Source organism: Lathamus discolor, chromosome 1 (assembly GCF_037157495.1).
Source record: "Lathamus discolor isolate bLatDis1 chromosome 1, bLatDis1.hap1, whole genome shotgun sequence".
NCBI lineage: Eukaryota > Metazoa > Chordata > Aves > Psittaciformes > Psittacidae > Lathamus > Lathamus discolor.
Window position 1 is genome coordinate 123786852 of NC_088884.1, and position 18876 is coordinate 123805727.

General features: G+C 41.5%; 1 protein-coding gene across 1 annotated transcript in view; it reads left to right on the plus strand.

Annotated features, from left to right (window-relative positions):
• The first annotated feature begins 2705 nt into the window (after nt 1-2705).
• CPE (carboxypeptidase E) overlaps nt 2706-18876 on the plus strand; it is a 57430-nt gene continuing 41259 nt past the window's right edge. Inside the window, exon 1 of the mRNA XM_065693983.1 lies at nt 2706-3044. Coding sequence (XP_065550055.1) covers nt 2756-3044 — 289 coding nt within the window. The 5' untranslated portion in view covers nt 2706-2755. The remainder of the gene's footprint in view (nt 3045-18876) is intronic.

An 18876-nucleotide genomic window follows, 5' to 3' on the forward strand; every position in this document is an offset into this window, starting at 1 on the left:
ACATTCAGCAAGTTGTTTTGGCCAAAAGAATTGAGTGATATATAATTATACATGAATGTTATATATATGTTTGTGTATATTTTTATATGTATTTGTCTATAAAAAAGTATTTTTGGAAATGTCAATGAAATTCTCTTCAGCATTACAGAATTATTTAGGCTGTTTGTTAACGGAATATAATCTATTATTCTGTATCATATACAGACATAAGAAAGAGATAATCCAGTTTTGAAATCTGCTGATCAGAACATTATTTGGACAGGGAGCACTTGGGCTCTACTTCCCGTTCTAATTAGTATTATTAGCTTACAAGGCCATACCTAGGAGCATGGTTATGCATATAGGCTGAGAATGCACTTGGGGTTACGGTATTCTTCTGAGACTAAAGCAAATGCAAAGCATTTTTCCATGTTACAAGGACATTTGTGCTTCACATGTGATGATAGTCATCATCACTGAACTATGAAAAAGCGGAGGAGGGATTGGTTACAAAGGAAGTCATCAGTTTATTCCTCCTGCTCAGTTCTGCGAATACGCCTAAGGTCTCTGAGAATCTAAGCAGTCTTTTGTAATCTCCTACTAAAAAGAAATTAGTAAATGCAAACTAAAAATGAAATATTTGATAGTATATGAAGAGCTCTGTTTCACACAAGATATGTGTATGCATGTGTTTTTACAAGTACTCTTAATTTTTTAGGAGTGGGGAGTTAATAAGGAAATTAATGTGATACCATTCAGATCTAGTTGTGAGACTAATTTTGTGTAATGAATAGTGATTTACTGCTTGCAGAGATTGGAACAAATGGATGATTTCTGAGCCTACTTGTACCTTTCAGTGATGTATTTTGGGAAAAATAATCTGAAAGGAAGCCAGTGAGAATAGCTGCGCTGCACAAAGGTTTTTTTTGTCTGATCAGAAAGTTCTCCCAGAAAATGACAGTGTAAGTCTAAAATCACAGCATTAGCAGATTTGTTTACTTTGTGTATAAGGCGCAAGGGAAAGTGATGAAGAAAACAAGGAATATTTAGCCTGTGATGAATGTAGCCAACAAAAGTGATAAATCATGTGAATCTTTTGAATGCTAGGTCAGCTGCCTTTAGTTGCAGTTCATCTTGGAGCTCTGAGGTCGCTGCACATATTGCACATAATTCTAAAGTGGTGCGAAGTTGTGAACAAATTTATGATACCATTCCTGTCATTAGGAGGAGAGAAGCCAGAGGGATGGCACGTCTGTGGTCCTTAGTCTGAGCAGTGATCTTGGGGAGAGAAAACAACATACCAGGAAGTCTCTGTACATCCAAATCTTGCAAAATCCTTAGAGTAAATTTGCATTTGTATTGCCATAACCCCAGAGCTAATGTGACATGATATGATAGGCATCTCCCAATGTTTTCTAGCAGTAAGAACGGAGAGTTGAAGGCTCCACAAAGTGCTCTGAAGGTGCCGTTGCACATGGTTGCATTCTTGCAACCCTGGAATTAAACTAGACAGAGAAGCCCCTGAACCCTGTTGGCATTGAAAGATGCGAGAACTGGTTGAACTGACCTTTGATTCTTGTTCCAAATAACGCAGTAAGTATTTATATATAGTAGTTGCATTTTCAGGTTTGAGTTACGTATGCTGGATGGGTTTCCAAGATGGTTGGTATATCATGAAGTGTCCATGAAGATGTTCTCTTAGAAGACGTTATTTTCATTATCTTATTGGTTGGAACTAGTAGCCCAGAATTTAGGAAAATATCCGTATGATCACAAGGGATTATTAACAAATCTTCCTGAAAATTGATTCAGTATAAACTGGTGATGGAAGTGGATACAGGCTCACTCTTTTCAATTAGAAGAGTAGTGTAAAACTTGCGTTAAATTATTGAGGACAAGAGTCTATTTGTAGAATTATGAGTTGGATGTGTGATTTTCTAACTTTTCAAAATGTTGAACCTCACAAAATTTTGCAGTGAGGCTTTGTGTCCTTTGAAAACGATAAAACCTACTGATATGGAAGTTGCTCTTTAGCATTTAGCCTTGTTCTTTTATCAGGTGTCCCCTGTGGGCTGTTTCAACATAGTCTAAACACCTATGCCTATAAAAACAGGTTGAAAAAAACCAGATGGCTCAGAAGTCCTCTGGTATCTGCGGTCTAGAAGAGACTGTGATTTATTAATGTATTGCAAATGGTTCCTCACATGAGCATTCATTCCCATCGAACATAGTGGGATGTGCTAAATCAGTATTCTCAGAAACACAAAGTCTTGCTTTATCCTTTGCTTTCTGTGATGCAGCAAAGCTACCTCACAGATGATAAGCAAAGCAACCTTACAGACGATTGTTTACGGTGTTCCCTGTGAGGCCAGATACATTTGTGTTATTCTGCAGTGGTGCTGTTTGAGTCTTTCATGGGGCACTCAGGTTTGTGATAGCGGGTTAACCGGGTGAGACTGCCTGCATGCTCCGCATGACAGAAAAATCAAATGATGAAGCAATGTGGAAAACACGCTCCCGAATTCTGGCAATGCATTATTATCATGAGGACGGCTTCAGAGGCTTCCGCCCCCATCGTGCGGCTCCGATACCGCGGGGCCGCGCCCGCACCTCCGCCCTCCGCGGTACCGGAGCTGCCGCTACTCCCGCCGATGAGAGGGGCGGAGCGGCCGGTCACTCCCTGTCCCTCCCCATCGCCTCCGCCCGCCCTCCGCTCCCTCCCTTCTTGCTTCCCTCCCTCACTCCCTCCCGCCGGGACGGGCGGCAGCTGCGCGGGATGGCGGTGCGGGTGCAGGCGCTGCTGCTGGCGCTCTGCGGGCTGCTGGCTGCCTGCCGGGCAGCGGAGCCATCGGACGGCGCGGGGGGCAGCAGCCGGCGGCGGCGGCTGAGCTCCGAGGAGGGCATCTCCTTCGAGTACCACCGGTACGCCGAGCTGCGGGAGGCGCTGGTGGCCGTGTGGCTGCAGTGCCCGGCCATCACCAGGATCTACACGGTGGGGCGCAGCGCCGAGGGCCGAGAGCTCCTGGTCATCGAGGTGTCCGACCGCCCCGGCGAGCATGAACCCGGTAAGGGGGGGGGGGAAGGACTGCGGCGGGCGGCCCTCGGCGGTTCCCTCATCTGGCGGCGGGTAGCGGCGGGGCGGAGATGCCCGAGTCTGCCGCCTTGGGAGCGGGTCCAGCGGCAGCGGGCGGGCGCTGTCCCTTAAACACGCGCTCCGGTAACGGTACCTGCCGTCAGCGCCAGCCTGCGCTCAACGCAAAGCGTGTCTGTGTCACTGCCGTTGGACTCAACGCCCTGTTAAAGAGAGAAACGCGCTGAATTCCCGACAAAAGATGAGGAGATGCTGCAGTGGGGAACGAACGCGCTCCCGAGGTCACTTTGCAGGCGCGCACCTGGTGCAGCGGTGCTGGGAGGCCGCGGCCACGGCTTCCCGCTGCCCCGGCACGAACCGAGCCGCCGCGATTAGGGCGGTAGGGGTGTGAGTGTGCCTGGGGGAGGCTTGTGGCATGGGCAGACTGCAGACATTTGCACAGCCTCCTCGGGACGTGCAGTCATGTGTACCCGGGGCTCGGGGCGTTTCTGGTAAAAGGGGATGTGATTTGTGCTGTGCGTTTGTTTCACACCTCTGTGCGCATTCTTCATCTTTTCCAATCTCTCAATTGTTAGTATCACTTACATCTATATGTGAAAAGGCTTAATCTTGCAAGCTGCTCAGTACCAGAGGCCCAGCTGTAGGCCACATACAGTTATGTTTTCACATTTCCCTTTATAGGTTACATATCTAGACTGGAAAGCTGTGATTTTCAGGTGGAGATGTGGCTTCTGTGAGTCCTGGAGATTTGGCCTATACAATTAGGGCTTAACATTCTGCTTCATGACCTGACTATAACCTTGCTTGCATCCTCAAGGGACTTACATTTTTTTTTACTCACCACATTAGGACTGCCAATAAAACGTAGAGGTTATAGGATACTGGACATTAGGCAGAAGAGGAAGGCAGGGTAGCAAAGCATTGTCTGAAATAAAAAATGTAGGAATTGCAGTGGAATTTGAAAAATTTCTTTGTGGTATGTTGCCATCTTGGTATGAGGGTGATCCTGATGCTAAGAATTAACCTATTGCCACTATGTAATTTGCATGCTGGAATCATAGAATCATAGAATCATAGAATAGTTAGGGTTGGAAAGGACCTCAAGATCATGATACACAATTATTATTGGGACTTTTTGTTACTGTCAGGGGACAGTTGCTACAGCTCATTTATTTGGCACTTGTGTCAAGCCAGCTGAAACAAGGACAAAAGATCACCCTGTGCAGTATGAGATGGAGCGGTAGCTCTGCCTAGAGATACGCTGCTTCTCCTGATGGTGTCAATGATGTGAGAAAGTGTTTGTCGTTGAGCCCAAGCAAAAGAGAATCCAACCATGTATTGATGAGCAACAGCAAACTGCAGGAAAAAAAATCCTATGGATTGCATCCACGTATAAGCCACAGTGAATGTAAGGCATTTCCTAGAACGTGCTTGGTCCCTCACAAAGGGAGCCCTATACATGAAAATGCCACATGCTGTAACATCCAAATCACATGTCAGGGAATGTGATGAGGCCTGGCAATCTTTAGTGCTGGATGCTGAAAATGCTGCTTTTTTTTTTTTTTTTTTTTTTTTTTTTTCCCGGAGGATTAACCAGGGTCTGAGCCAGAGAAAATTCATTGGTTTATTTCAGTCCTCGGTTTCATTCTGCGAGGTACTGAGTGTTTCTCACAAAGTGCAGAGCTACTGCAGCTTTTGCCATCTGCAGTGGCACATGAGAGAAGCTCAGGATCTTTTTAGGAAGGGGAGGGAGCCAGATCCCACACCTAGTTATGTTTTGCTCCTTTGGAAGAATTGTAAGATAACATCCCTACTGCTTTGTTACAGAGTCTAAGCACATACATGTTATCCTAACCATTGCAGTAGAGGTGTTTTCTTCTTAATAATGTGCCCTTTATTCTACTGTGTAGTAAAAGGTAGCACTGTTTATTTTTCTATGTGAGCTTTTTTGAGCGGTGCAGTGAAAGAAGTGGAGCCTTGTACCAGCATTGGCAGGAACTACAAGGCTGATTCTGCAGCTGAGGGGGGATCCTTGTTCATGCTGAACATCTAGAGCAACAATAAGAATCGTGACATTTTGTGTGATTAAAGCTTGCATGATCAGGACCTGATTTACTATCACCTATTATTAAAAAATGGTAGAGATTCACAAACAAACATGCTTATTTTTTCTTTTTTTCCATGACAGGCTAAGAAGTTGTTATTCCTGAGCATAATCTGTCCTACAAGCTACCCTGAGTGTCACAAGGTTTAAGCTTAAATATATATAACTATAACCAAAATATATGCTGTGGCTAATAGGTTTATGGTCTATAGAGAGCTCATGCTTCTAGAAGCCTGATGAGTATGCAGGGATCATGACTGAATTATCTAGTGAGCTGCTGTGAAAACAAAAAGAAGTTTCTATTCACTTAGTGAGCAAGTTGATGACAAAATAAATCATGAAAGTGTCAGCAGAGCATCAGTAAAGACTCTTTGTGCTGAATAAAGAGGCTTTGTACGGACTAAATCAAATACTGCACGTATATGCATACATTGCATAATCACGCATATTGCGTGGCTGTGCAGTGTTGTGTGAATGCGTTTAGACCTATGCAAGCATATAAACTTTAATTCTAGAGTATCAGCTATTTCCTTATTGAATTTGTAATATATGTGCAATATTTGGAAAAAAAACCCATGCATGAGAAATAGGAAAATTTGAGAAACGTGCTTTAGACTTCCAAAGCAACTGGAATAAATCCTTGGTGAGTGAAGCAATTGGAATGAATCGTTAAGGCCTCATCTTTGGCTGGGGTAAATATACATTATGAGGATTTTTCTTTTTAAAGTCCTGATACTGTATTGGAAACCAGAATGACTCTGTATGAGCCAGTCTGGTTTCTTGTATAAACATACAAAGAGTCTTGGTAAATCTTGGAAACCTGGATCAGTAACTTGAAAGATGCGAACTGAGCCCTCACTGAGCATGGCTTTCCCAGGGACATGCTAATCACCCCAAGTGTGACTGCCTGGAATTTCTGATCCTGTGCGAAATACTCAGAGAATGTGCTGCCTTCTCTGCAAACTTAAACGCCATGCTACCTGTGCTTCCCTTGTGCTTCGTCCCAAACAGAGTTTGGTCCAATATTTCACAGTTTTGTTTTTTTGTGACAGCAATTTCTTTAGGCTGATACTGCACCCAAATGGGAGATTAGAGCCTGCAATCACTGATGGAAAAGAAGCCTTTGAATAAGGGGAAGTAAAACCCAGAGATGGAGACATTTGAATTTTGACAGTTTTATACTGAGGCAGCTGTTCCATGCAGATAATCTCATTTTGACTTGGTGGGGACTAGACGGTTAAGGCAGAGGAAGACTTGAATATCAGTGGTCAGGTGCAGGAGGTGTTGCATGAACCTAGACTGGAAGTGATCAAAATGTTCTGAAGTAGGTTTGACTACCTGAGAAAATACAGTTTTGTCCCTGTGCTTGCCAGAAATTAGCAAAGGTGGTAGGTGGCAAGGTGCGATAAAGTGAGGAATTTGTGGGAGGTTGATGACGAACCAAGGGAAGCAGAGGACAGTTGATAGTGAAGCACAGATTATTTCTGGGACAAACTAAACAATATTTTGCCTTAAATCAGATGAGGAATGCTGACTGCTCCTGAAAGAGGAAATAGCTCTTGCTTTGGATATCTCATGTTCTACTGAACAAACACCCAATGGATGCTGATCTCTTGAGGCTTTTTATTACCATAACTCAGCTCATTTTGAGCATAAGTTTGTATTCTTTAATAGCGATGATATATCTTTAGAATTGATTAATGCCAAAAGCAGTTCCTCCACCGTTAATGTTCAGCCACTTGTCTAGGCATGCTGCCACTTCTGACTCATTTGTACCATTGCTTTTGGTGGTGCAAGATCGGTCGCCTCTATTACTGCTTCACTTTGAATGTGACAATGAAACATTCTGACACTTTCAAGATTCCTAGGTTGATTTTTTTCCCCTGTTTATATGAAAAGAATGCAGATAAAAAATTTCTTTTAATTTGTACTTTTTTTTTTTTTTTTAGCTGACTGAGATTTTTATAGTGGTTGTTTTCCATGTTTGGTTTTGTGAAGAAATCCTCAGAGCAAGGCTTATTAATTGGCTGGTTACATATGTTACAGATATACACCCCGAAACTTTGGCATCAGATGAGGGGGAGGGAGGCTGGATGGAAATACAGATTTTGTGACAACAAAATGATCTGCAAATCTGTGACATTTTCATCAAAATATTCATGCTAGGCAAAAGGAAACAGGAATGCTAAAAATATCAGAATAACGGCATTTTGGAACCAAAATATTTAATGTTTTCTTTTAAAGCAGCATTGAATTTAGAAGTTCTTTTCAATGTTAATGAGTTTATTGTTCATCCTTCTCCTCACAAGCATCTTTAAAAATACTTCAAACAGAAGAAGAAGCTTTATTTGCAGTTGAGTGAGACATCTGATTGTCTAGAAAATGACATACTTTGGACTTTAGAGAATCAACCATAAAACAAGGCGTTGTGAGCCGGTGAGGCAGGAGCACATTGCGCTTGGGGCAGGCAGCCCAGTTGCAACTTGGAGTATTTATAGGACCTCACGGGTGTGACTTCGGTTGATTTTTATGAGGTGCAGCTCAGCTACATTGATCCTTGCACCCCTCACTTTATCAAAGACCCCGCTTGGCACAGTGAGGAAATGGGCCGGGGGGGTCAGTGCTGGCACTGAGTCTAGACAAGCTGCTTGATTTCCCAAACTGCAGCTCCTGTACTGCCCCCCCCCCCCCGGAGTCACCCAATGTTAGGCTCTCAGTTTCTTACACTCCAGCCCTGCAGTGCTGGAGCTGTTTCCTCTGGCAAAAACATAATTAAAGGGTAACTGAAAGAGAAGTGAAAATCATGCCCCTACTGTATATAGATGAATGGGGAAATCCAAGACCTGTCTGCTAATACATAAACCGTACCTAGGTTTTCTCCCGTCACTGAAGTGCTCCCTCACTCAGCAGTGACACCTGCCATGTGAGCCGATACTTTCTGTGATAAGAAATTCTGATACGTAAAGCTGACAAAATCACAGGGTGGGGGGGAAATGTTGTTTGTAACGTTTGAATGTCGCCGCTGCACAAAACTGCAACAGTGCTTGTCAGGCCACACTTGGAATACTGCATTCAGTTTTGGTCCCTGCTGTACAGAAAAGATGTGGACAGGCTGGAGAGGGTGCAGAGAAAGCCACAAAGATGGTCAAAGCACTGGGAATCCTGCTGTATGAAGAAAGGCTGAGAGAGCTGGCATTGTTCAGCTTTGAGAGAAGGCGGCTCAGGGGAGACTTTATCACCATGTTCCAGTATTTAAAGGGTGGCTACAAAGAAGATGGAGACTCCCTTTTTACAAGGAGTCACATGGCAAAGACAAGCGATGACGGGCACAAGTTACTCTGTGCGAAATTCCAGCTGGACACAAGAGGAAGGTTTTTCACAGTGAGAGCAATCAGCCATTTGAATCATCTCCTCAGGGAAGTGGTGGATTCTCCAACACGGGGCACTTTTAAGATCTGTCTGGACAGGGTGCTGGGAGATCTAGTCTAGGTGATGTTTTCTGTCAAGAAAGGTTGGAGCAGGAGATCCTTGAGGTCCCTTCCAACCTGGCATTCTATGATTCTATGAAATATTTTATGAATCATTGTAATTTAAATGACTCTGCAGACATTCCAGAGAGCCGTGAGCCAGTGCTGCTCTTTGAAAAAGAGAAACAACTGCAGCAAGAAGAGACAAATGTGTAGGAGGCTGCTGTGATTTCAGCTTGGCAGGGGCAGGAATCTGCTGTGCTGCCTTAGTGTAGCACAGGATGGGAGGGACCACTTCGTACAACCTGTGGGTCATGTGGGCTGCCCTGCTTCAGAAGGGTGAATGCAGCAGTTGGGTCGGTGGCAGGGTGTTTCAGCAGGGGTGATGTCAGAAAGCACTAAGCTTGTCTCTTGGTTAAGGTGATGTCGCCGGGTGCCGCTGTTCTAATTTTATCACAGTTAACTGCACTTGATTTTCTAGAGCTTCTTTTCCTTACACTTGGAATTTGGAAGTAGAAATCTTCTGAGCTCCTTGGGCCCTAATAATATTTCCCAGTTTTGCAGAGCATTGATGCAACTTGTATACATCAAGAGCTTGTTAATAAATCTAGATATTAGAAGGCAAACCTGATTTTGGTATGCTTGAGGTTTAAGCAAACACCAGTTTTTATCAATGGCTGCTTGTTTAGCATTCCTTTTCTGAAGGGAGGTGTTGAAGCATATGAGGCTGGTCGCTGGTAAACGTGAATGCACCAAGTTCGTGTTTATCCAACTGCACTACATAAAGGTAGGGGCTAGAAATGGATGGATGTAAGCAAAACGTTGTACCAGGAGATGCTGTGCTGACCACACTATGTCATTTTTCGGTCAGCTGTGGCTTAGCTTCTCTGCTCTCACGGCTTACATTTGCAATCCTCTTTAGGGGTGAGCTGCTGTTTAGGTAGCAGAGTAAGAAATACACCCATCACGCCCAACTAAGAGAATGAGCAGGGCAGCAAAGGCATATATAAAATAAAAGGCAGAATAAACCGTGGTTGAACCTCTTATTCACGTAGCAGCCTGCATTTGGACTTTTTCTTTCCTTTGTGCATCAGGGACCAGATTTTCTTTCAGAGCTTGTGAGGACATTTTGGCTTTCCCATCAAACACTGCAGGGGATATGCTACTGACTTGCCTTCTGGGAGGACAAATCTGGGGCTGGTTATACCTCACTCATTCTGCAGAAGACTGAGAGCCTGTAATTAACTTTCCAGCCATATCCCTTATGGGCTGTAGTGCCACTTAGGGTAGTCCCCCAAGAGTCTCCCAGCCAGGATTTGGCCTGGGGTAGTCTCTGTCAGGGCGATTTTAATGCAGCCTGTGTATGGAGTGCATGTCCCGTGTCCTCCACAGATTGTGCAGGTCTCAGGAGGGCTGTAGGATTTGCTGGCAATAAGATGGCTGTGTTTATGTGCTAAGTGAGCTTTTTAAATGCATTTGTTTTCTGGTTAAGAACCTTGAATAACTTCATCTTTTTTTTAGAATGTACTTTATAGCATGCAGGTTTTTGAAAAAAGATTTTTTCTGAAATAAATATTTCCTTAATATTTCTGATTTCATCCTATCAGTTTTAATGTTCAGCTAAAAATAGAGGTGTAGAATACAAAGAGGAAATGTGCTTGCAAAACTGGTGAAAATCAAGGAGAGGTAGGCATGTTTATAGATCTCATTTGCAGCTAGTTGTTAATTCCATTCGCGTTCCCACTGAAGTCAATGGAAATTCACAGTCAGTGTGGTTAGGCAGCTGTGCTAGGCAGTCTCTGCAGTGCTTCCTAGTGATGTAATACCCTTACCCCAAATTGCTTCACTGACTGAGGTATTTAAAGGTTTCCCTTTTTGTTAGACTGTTAAGAGGCTGAATGCTACCTGTGAAAACACTGTAGATCCCAGCTACTTTGTCTCAGAAGTGTCTCTTTTATTTGCTGGAGCGACACAAAGAGTAAATAAGCTGTGGTGGAAAAGGTTGTAATCATTAAGAATAAATATGACTCCAGAAGGCAGTTGTTTTATTTTTCAGGCTTAAAATTAGCCAGAGTACTCAGAACTTTCAGAGGCTGTTGATTTGACCCAGGCTGGTTTTGACAGTCCCACTCTTTTTGAAAGAGTTGATTAATTTCTTTTCAAGAGAGGGGTTCTCATCACCTCCCACATCTGTAGAATGCCTTAACAGTTCCCAGTGAAAGCAGGAGGTGAGCCTGTTCTGTTGTTGGTTTGGATTAAAAAGATGTTTTATTGTGGTGACATCAGTGTGAACTCCAGAGAATTAGCGAGAAGTCTATAAAGCACAGGGATTTCCTAAGATCTTGTGAGACGTTTTGTTAAAGGCATTAAATTGTAATTGCGATTTATCAAAAAGTGACCTCATTATTATATTAATTCTTAATTTACTTTATTTATTTTATTTTTCTGTAATTTAGCGATCAATATCTCAAGCCTTTAAATTACACAGAGGGTGAAAAGTGCAAGATAGGTCTTTGTATTTCAGAAGAAACACGCATTTTTGGTTGTAACAATGGAGGTGCTACTAGGCTCAGCCAATTATTTATTATTAACACTGATTTAGAGTTAGTTCTATGTCTATTCCACCTAATTTTTGTTTTCAAGGGTGGCATGTGATTTTGAAGCCTATGTGCCATGCATGCATATTCATGCTATAATCGTCCTCTGCTGGGTAGCAGGCAGATCTTTTGGTTGGGCTACAGTGCATTATAAATATGTCTATTTTCTCTGCTCTTTAAAAGGAGCTGACATTGAGCAGGTTTCTAACTTAGAAACGTGTGCAATAGCTTATGGTTAAGACCTGATGAATCCCAGACTTTGTATATCATCATCTGAAGTACCTTGTTGTGCTTTATATGCTTACTTTGTGAAACATACTAAAAACATACTTACAAACACTACCTGATCTTTTCTCAGCAAGTTAATTTATATTGTCAAGTTTTCATAATTAATTCATGTTCCTTCTAAAAAATAAAGTCATGTGTCATGTTACTTTTTTTTGTCTATATTTTCTTTTTAAATGAAAGGCTCATGCATGTATTAACACTGACTCTTGCTTTTTTCTTCCCCATTGAGTTGGGAATTAAACTGAAAAGAAGGTTTATAGGTGAGTTCTCTTAACATTGTGTGGAATCAAGGAAAAGTGAAAACTGCAGTGTGTACTTTAAGGCTTCTGCGTCAGTTAATTGAGATGATAGGTAAAGTTACAAGCAGTAAAAGGGTCTTCATACAGTTCGTTTTGGAGTAAGTTGCACATCAAAAGTCAGGGGTCAGTGAATTCAGTGGGATCAGGATGTTATATTTGAAGCTTACTTTCTAGTATGCTGAGGCTAAATGAAGACACCAAAGGTCTTTGTAGTTAAAAAGCTGAAGAAAAATATCCTTATCAGTAAAATGGTAGCAGAGTGGACAGGTTTGATTTGCTGCATGACATGAATCTGAGCTCTTTTGGCTGCCATAGACGTGCATGTATTATCTCAGGTTTAAGGCTGAAAGCTGTTGCTGTATTGGAGTGGTTTAGGAGTTCTGCAAAACAACAGTGCTGGAACAAGCAGCTTGTCTTGCTATGGATTTGGGGATTTTGGAATTGGAGTTCTGCCATATATATGAAGAAACTACCGCATGTGCCGTGACGTGATAGCCACCCTGTGGCACTGAAGTTGTCACCTTACTTGCTGCTTTCAGGGGCACTGTTGGGGATGAAGACACTAGACTAAAAGCGTGGTCTTGGTCCGTAGTGATGTTCCCTTTGCAGTGGAGGTTTCTTGCAGTGTGCTAACGTTGTGCTGGTTAAATCAGCACCAGCCACATCTTCCCATGAGACTACCAGGTAACAGCAGGGTTTGGGTCAACACAGAGGCACACATTACAAGTGTGTCTGTGTAGTTACAATGGCCAGGTAAAGAGAGAATCTTGAATCATAAACCTGTGGTTGTCAGTTTGAAGGCAGTAAACATTTGTTTTTAATTCTCTGTCAGAAGTGAGACATTTATAACTGTATAAACTAGTAGCTGCTTCCTTGTAATCGTTCATATTGAATTATGAGCAAAACCTGACATCCTCATTCGTTCACAAATTAAGACCCACGGAGCAACCTAAGATGGTCACTCTTTGCATGAAGTTGTTTATGACTGTGGAGTGTGAACTGCTTGATTTACGACCAAAGGAAGATACTGCCCTGGCTGCAGAGCCTGTCTATGTCGAGAACAGACATCCTATGCCATTTTGAATACTTATTCTTAGGTGTGGATCTGCCTTAAAGCTGAGTGGAACGAATTGTTTAATCAGGTGGGACATCTGGCTGAGTGAGCTGTTTTCTTAACAGAGACATCCTTGCTAGTATACCAGACTAATGATCTGGTACATTTCTTTGGTATCTAGAAAGTATGACCCTGACCTTTGCCAAAGAAAAGAGAAATCATGCAGTACTGTCCTATAAGAAATACAACTAATAGTGGAAAGATACAAAAAAAGTGGAATGAGAGCGAGACATTTTAAAGATCAAAACTTTTTGTGTAGTTGTGTTTCCTGTACCATCACATTAGAGATAACTAGATGTGTGTGAATTACTGCATGTTTTACCCCTGAGATTTCTAGCTATGAGACATGTCATTTGAGTGTCCTTTGTTTTTGTGTCCCTCAAAAGTAAAGGGAGCTCACAGTATGACTGTCGTTCAGTTGCACATCACTGTCCTTCAGTGTTACTGATGATGCGTTGCTTGCACAATTTTCATTCAAAATTAACTTTTTCCCCTATGTTAAACTAAAAGTTTTGTGGTTTTGGCTGGCTCTGCATTTTGGCTTATTGCACAAAAGCACGGTTCTAGAAATACAAGCAGAATTGGGGTGTCTAAGACCTAAATATACATGTTTTACACATGTAAAAAATCGTTACTTCAAAGGGAGCTTTATGACTATGGTAAGCTGACTCTCCATATCAGATCTTCACCTGATATAGACTAGACAATGCTTTTATTTCTTCTTCCATCCAGCTGGTGAGCACCCACAAATCAGACTGAAGTCAGTGGGAGCTGTACATCTGAGTCTTCATTATAAGCAGGAGGTTTATAAATCCTAATGTTCAAGCCAACTTGTGGGTGTTCCCTTAAGAAAGAAGGCTAAATGTGGCTTTGATTCTGTAATAGCCTGCACTTAAGGAATGAGGGTGAGGGATCAAAGTTTATGCCTTTCTGAGTGAAATGTCTTCTTTCTTTTTGTAACATCAGTACGCAGTGGGGTGGAGAGAAGAAAAAACTCTGGGGTTGAGAGCTGGGCTATGATGTTTTTAAATGTCATTGTAGGAAGTTGTTTCACATAGAAGAAAAGTGGTTTCGTGATAAAGGATGTCTGGTTTCTTTCCTGGCTCTGCCATGTATTTTTTCATTTTTGGATAAGAACATTCTCTTCCCTGTGCTTAGGTTCTCATCTTCCATACTGTGGCCATACCGTGAACTCAGTATCTAAGTATTTAATAGACAGCATGTAGATCAGCATTCGATATACCTGTAAGATATGGTTCCTAACTGCTTCCTGTCAATTTTTTTCCTACAGGCAAATAGCCCTGATATTTGTGCTGACTTAGCTGTGCTAACAGACATGTGGTGGGGAGGCATCAAGAATTTCTCTCCCTGTTTACCTACTGTACATGCAATTTTTCTTTTTAATCTGCTTTGCTAGCAGAGGAGTGTGAAGAAGGTACCAATTCTTCCTTTCCTTCCAGAGCTGGTAGGTAGAGTCACAACAGACACGTCTGTATTTGCAAGGTTTACATGTGATACAGTTAGGGGTGCAGATCCATAGCGGAAATAAATAGCACAGATCTTTAGTGGAAATCTTGTATTACAAATCTTTAGTGGAAAAGTCTACAAATAAACAGAAACAGGAGCGTCTGTTCCTTGATACTCCGTGGAGCAGCTGATAAGAATAAATTCTGTATTGTAACAGCAGCCAATACAAAGTGAAAAAGTACCTGACAAGGGAAGACCCCCTGAATAGAGAAGTTGAGGGCCAGCAAGCTCATCTGACTTGAAAATTGAAGAATTGTCTGAAATAGATGTTGCCATGGAGACAGAGAGGATTAGCAGCCTGAGACAGATTTCATTGGCCTGCTGCTAGCACAAGTTGCTTGTTTGAGTAGCATTAATATGTTGTCTCATGCTGCTTTATATGCGGAGACCATCTGGCATGAGTGGTATTTAAAGGTGCAGCTCTGTTATGGAAAGAGTTGGCCCATGTGGTTTGATTTATGCTTGTAAGACGGGTTATAAGAGTCAAGAAGTCTTTGAAAAGCTGCCTTGTGCTAAAAAAATTCTGAGAAACCCCATGCCATACAGAGATGAAGCGGGGCTTTGGGGAGTGCACAGAGAATTTCAGAAGTTTGTTTTATACTCACTCAGTGCACATTTAAAGTGCTTGCTGCACAAACGTGTGCTTTTACACGTTTCTTCAGGTGTGTGTGTGGAGGCAGCCATGTTTCTCTTTTCAAAAAGAAGCCTTTTCAGTGTATGCTGTGAAGCTGCTCGGGAGCTACAGCTCTACCTTCAATGAGCACGATATCATAGGGCTCATCATAGTTTGTATTAGGGCAAGCATTTGTAGAGTTAAATGAACAAAAGAAGGTCTAACCAAACAGAGCCCTCTAGGTTACTTCAGAGTCCATGCTTGCAAGAAGGAATGTTTTATTTTAATTTGAATATATACCATTGAAAACATATTTTGTAGCAAAGTATTGGATAAGGAAAACAGTCTATAGAGATGAAGATAAACTTTATCTTTGATCTATTTATAGCTGTGAGTCCTCATCTGCTTTCCTTAATACCACTCTAGAGTGGGAGTTATCTTCCAAAGGAGCTTATATGACAGTGCTGACATTGTTCAGATGTTTGTAAATTTTCACTGTATTTTTTCTTTGATAACTATTATCGTGATACTTAATTATTGTCGAGAGTTTTTCCCCAGATAGAGATGAATGGTTAAAGAGTGACCAAGTAATATCCATAAAATGTTCCTGTCTGAGTATAAGCTCATAACTCATATGATCTGCCTGTGGGCTGAGCATCATAGAAAAAGTGGCCGGAGGGAGAACTAGCTGGAAGTATTGTTCTCCTGGACAGACTTAAAACCAAACTGGATTTGAAGCTAGATCTTGATAATAAACACTTTGAAAGCATAGGAATGGAAATTTTTTTACATTATCAAGTTACTGATGTTCTGAAGTTACTGATGGAAAGCATTCATATGGTGTTCTGCAGCTGTGTCCACAGATATTGATGTGATATTCATTGGATTTTGAGGTACTGCATAGTACAGTAATAAAATCAAACAAGGATTTGGGATCTATTTCACAAATCTTTAGGTTTTAAGCTTTTATTCTGGAGCCTTGAGTTTGATGCCAAAATAAATTCTTTGTATAATTTCATTTCAAATGAAAGATCCAAGAAATACATAGCTGTGGATGTCCTAGCTCCTTTAAATAGCTTTAGAATGATTACATTTGATGCTTAAAGTTTTTACAGCTTAGCTGTGTTTTAAGTCTGTCAGAATGCATATGAAGAAAGTCAAATAACTTATCTCCCCAGCCCACTGCCAACCCTGATGCAGGAGTTGCTCCCTGTTGGTTTTCTTTCTGTTTGTTTGCTTAAGCTGGTCATCTTGTTCTCTCTAAGACAAAACTTGGTTACGGTTTTGGGGATCAATTCACCCCAAGACCCACCTCCTCGTGAGATGGACAGGGCTGCAGACTCTTACTGCTGCTATCCTTGTGCAGTCTTCCAGTGTTACCTTGTCATGTCTTGCAGCACTGCATACATCTACCTACTCCCACAACACAGCCAGGGTATGCCACATGCTTCCACGGGGCTGTGCTATTAAAATCAGCCTGAGAGGCTGTGCTGTAGCCCTCACATGATTGCAGACACCTTGAACTAGATAAACCCACAAGTAATTACTTCTTAAAAGACACCCTGTGCAGCCCATTGTAGCTTTGTCCAACCTTGGGGATGATCAGTAGGCACTAGCTGCGAGGAGCGAGGGTGCAAGCCACCTACACCAGTTGGCATGAGGGGTCTCCTGAGTGCCTTTAGTAACGTAGGCATGGCCATAATTGTTAGTTTCCAGTTTTATAATCAGAACTTATAGTTTCTTGAAAATTGTTTGTACTTAAAAGCTGGATTTTTGCAGCTGCTGATTTTGGCCAGATGCTACTTCATTCCTTTACAGTATTTGGTTTGTTTCTGTTTCTCCAGATACTGAAATGTGACATACCAATATTTATAGTCTAGGAATTAACTATTTTTTCTATCCCATTAATTTCCAAGGATGGAATGCTACTTCATTCTTGCTGCATTCCTATAGCCTATTAAATGAGCCTACTGCAGCTGATTAAACTATTCACAGATTATTTCAGTGTAAGGAAAGATGACAAAATTGAGAAGCAGTAACACGCAGAATAGTGGTTGGGCTACACAATGTTACACTGAGTTGCAAAGTCTGGTGACTTGGGCTGCCTGAAATTAAAATAGGTGCAACTAGGCTTTCTTGTCTGGAGTGTTCAACATAGTTCTTTAAATTTACCGTCAATGTAATGAGCATAGATGAATTTCCCATATATTTTGTGTTCTATTTTACTGGTAGCCCTGAAACCTAATTACATGGAAATGTGCTTTTGAAACAACCAGCTAATTCCAACAGTTAATGACAAATTCTTCTCACAATATCATTTCAGTAGTTCTGTAGAACAAATAGATCTATTTTAATAGCACATTTTCTGTATTCAGTAGATTACTTTAATACAATTCCATATTATGGGGCAAGTTCAGAATCCAGTAGTTAGAAATAACTAAATCGTCAGAAGGTAAAATGTCCCCTGTACAAAGAATTAATAAAAGGCTTCAGAAGTACTTTGTTTACATGTAAATAGAGCTGTTATTAGATTTATGCTTCCTAAGCTTTGTTCCAGGTAAATTGCACCTTTGGATAGCATTACAGGGCTATTCCTGCAATCCAGGTGGAATTACTATATAAGGTCACTCGAGAGTGCTTAGGTATTACTCTAAGACTTGGCAAAGGTTTAATGCCCATCTATACCTCTGACTTCCTCTGAAGCTTTGAGAAGCTGGTTCTGCCTGAACCTCAGTTTCCCCTCTGGAACCCTGGTGCAATAGCACTTGTGCAGCTTGCAGGAATGTGTGGGAGGGAATCCTCTGATGTCTGTGTTGCCCAAACACCACAAAACCTGGAGATCTTGGTTAGCACAGTCCAGTCTATTTCTTGTTTTCTCTTTTCAAGGAATTGAAAGAATCAGGATCATCTAAACATACAAAGAACAATCCTATTACTTTGACATGCCCAGGACAGGTGGACTCTTCTGTTGCAGGTCCTGTTTAAGGGTTCTTTAGTGTTCTCTCAAATGACTAGTGGCATTTGTCTGCTGTTATTCACCCACTGTGTAAGGACTGGCTAACACAGAACATAATGTTTCTACAAGTTCCTTATTCACTTGGTAGCAAAATTTACTTTAAGTTTCTTTAAATACATCTATCACAGATTTCATGGCTTTTTCCAGTGTAGATTTTTGTGAGGCAGGACCTCGAGCATCATGCTACTAACCAGAGTTAGGAAAAAAGCTACGTTTTGCAAAGGACAGGTGATCATCCATAGCTGAAGAATTTGCAATTTGCTTATGGCTGGTGCCTGTTATCAGGGAGCAATTCCCAGGTTATTTCTATTAAAATTAATTGTATGGACATTGAGTTAGATAAACCTTACCTTATTGCTGGTATAGAAACATGCAGGTTGAAACCTTCCTGAGCTCCTGGTTGTAGTTTAAATTCATTGCACCCTGGAAAAAGCTGTGAATAGCTTTTTTGTTTGTTTTTGTACAGGGATTCATTTAAAACAATTTTCTCTTTCCTTTTTGTCACCTTTCTTGTCACTATTGCTATTCTTTTTTACTCTTTTTTTTTTTTTATCACTGCAGTTGTCTTTTAAAAGCATCCTCTCAAAGTACAGCAAAGGTGAACTAGATGAGGAAACAGAAAAGACTGAAGAAAATGTGGGTTTGCTACAGATTCTTTAGACTTTCAGTTTTCTCCAGCCTTACGGCTGTATTATAGGGTATATGAAGATCGTACTATCTAAAAGAAAGCTGTAGCTGTAATTTACAACAAGAACATGGCATGTTAGTCAGCAATCTGTGT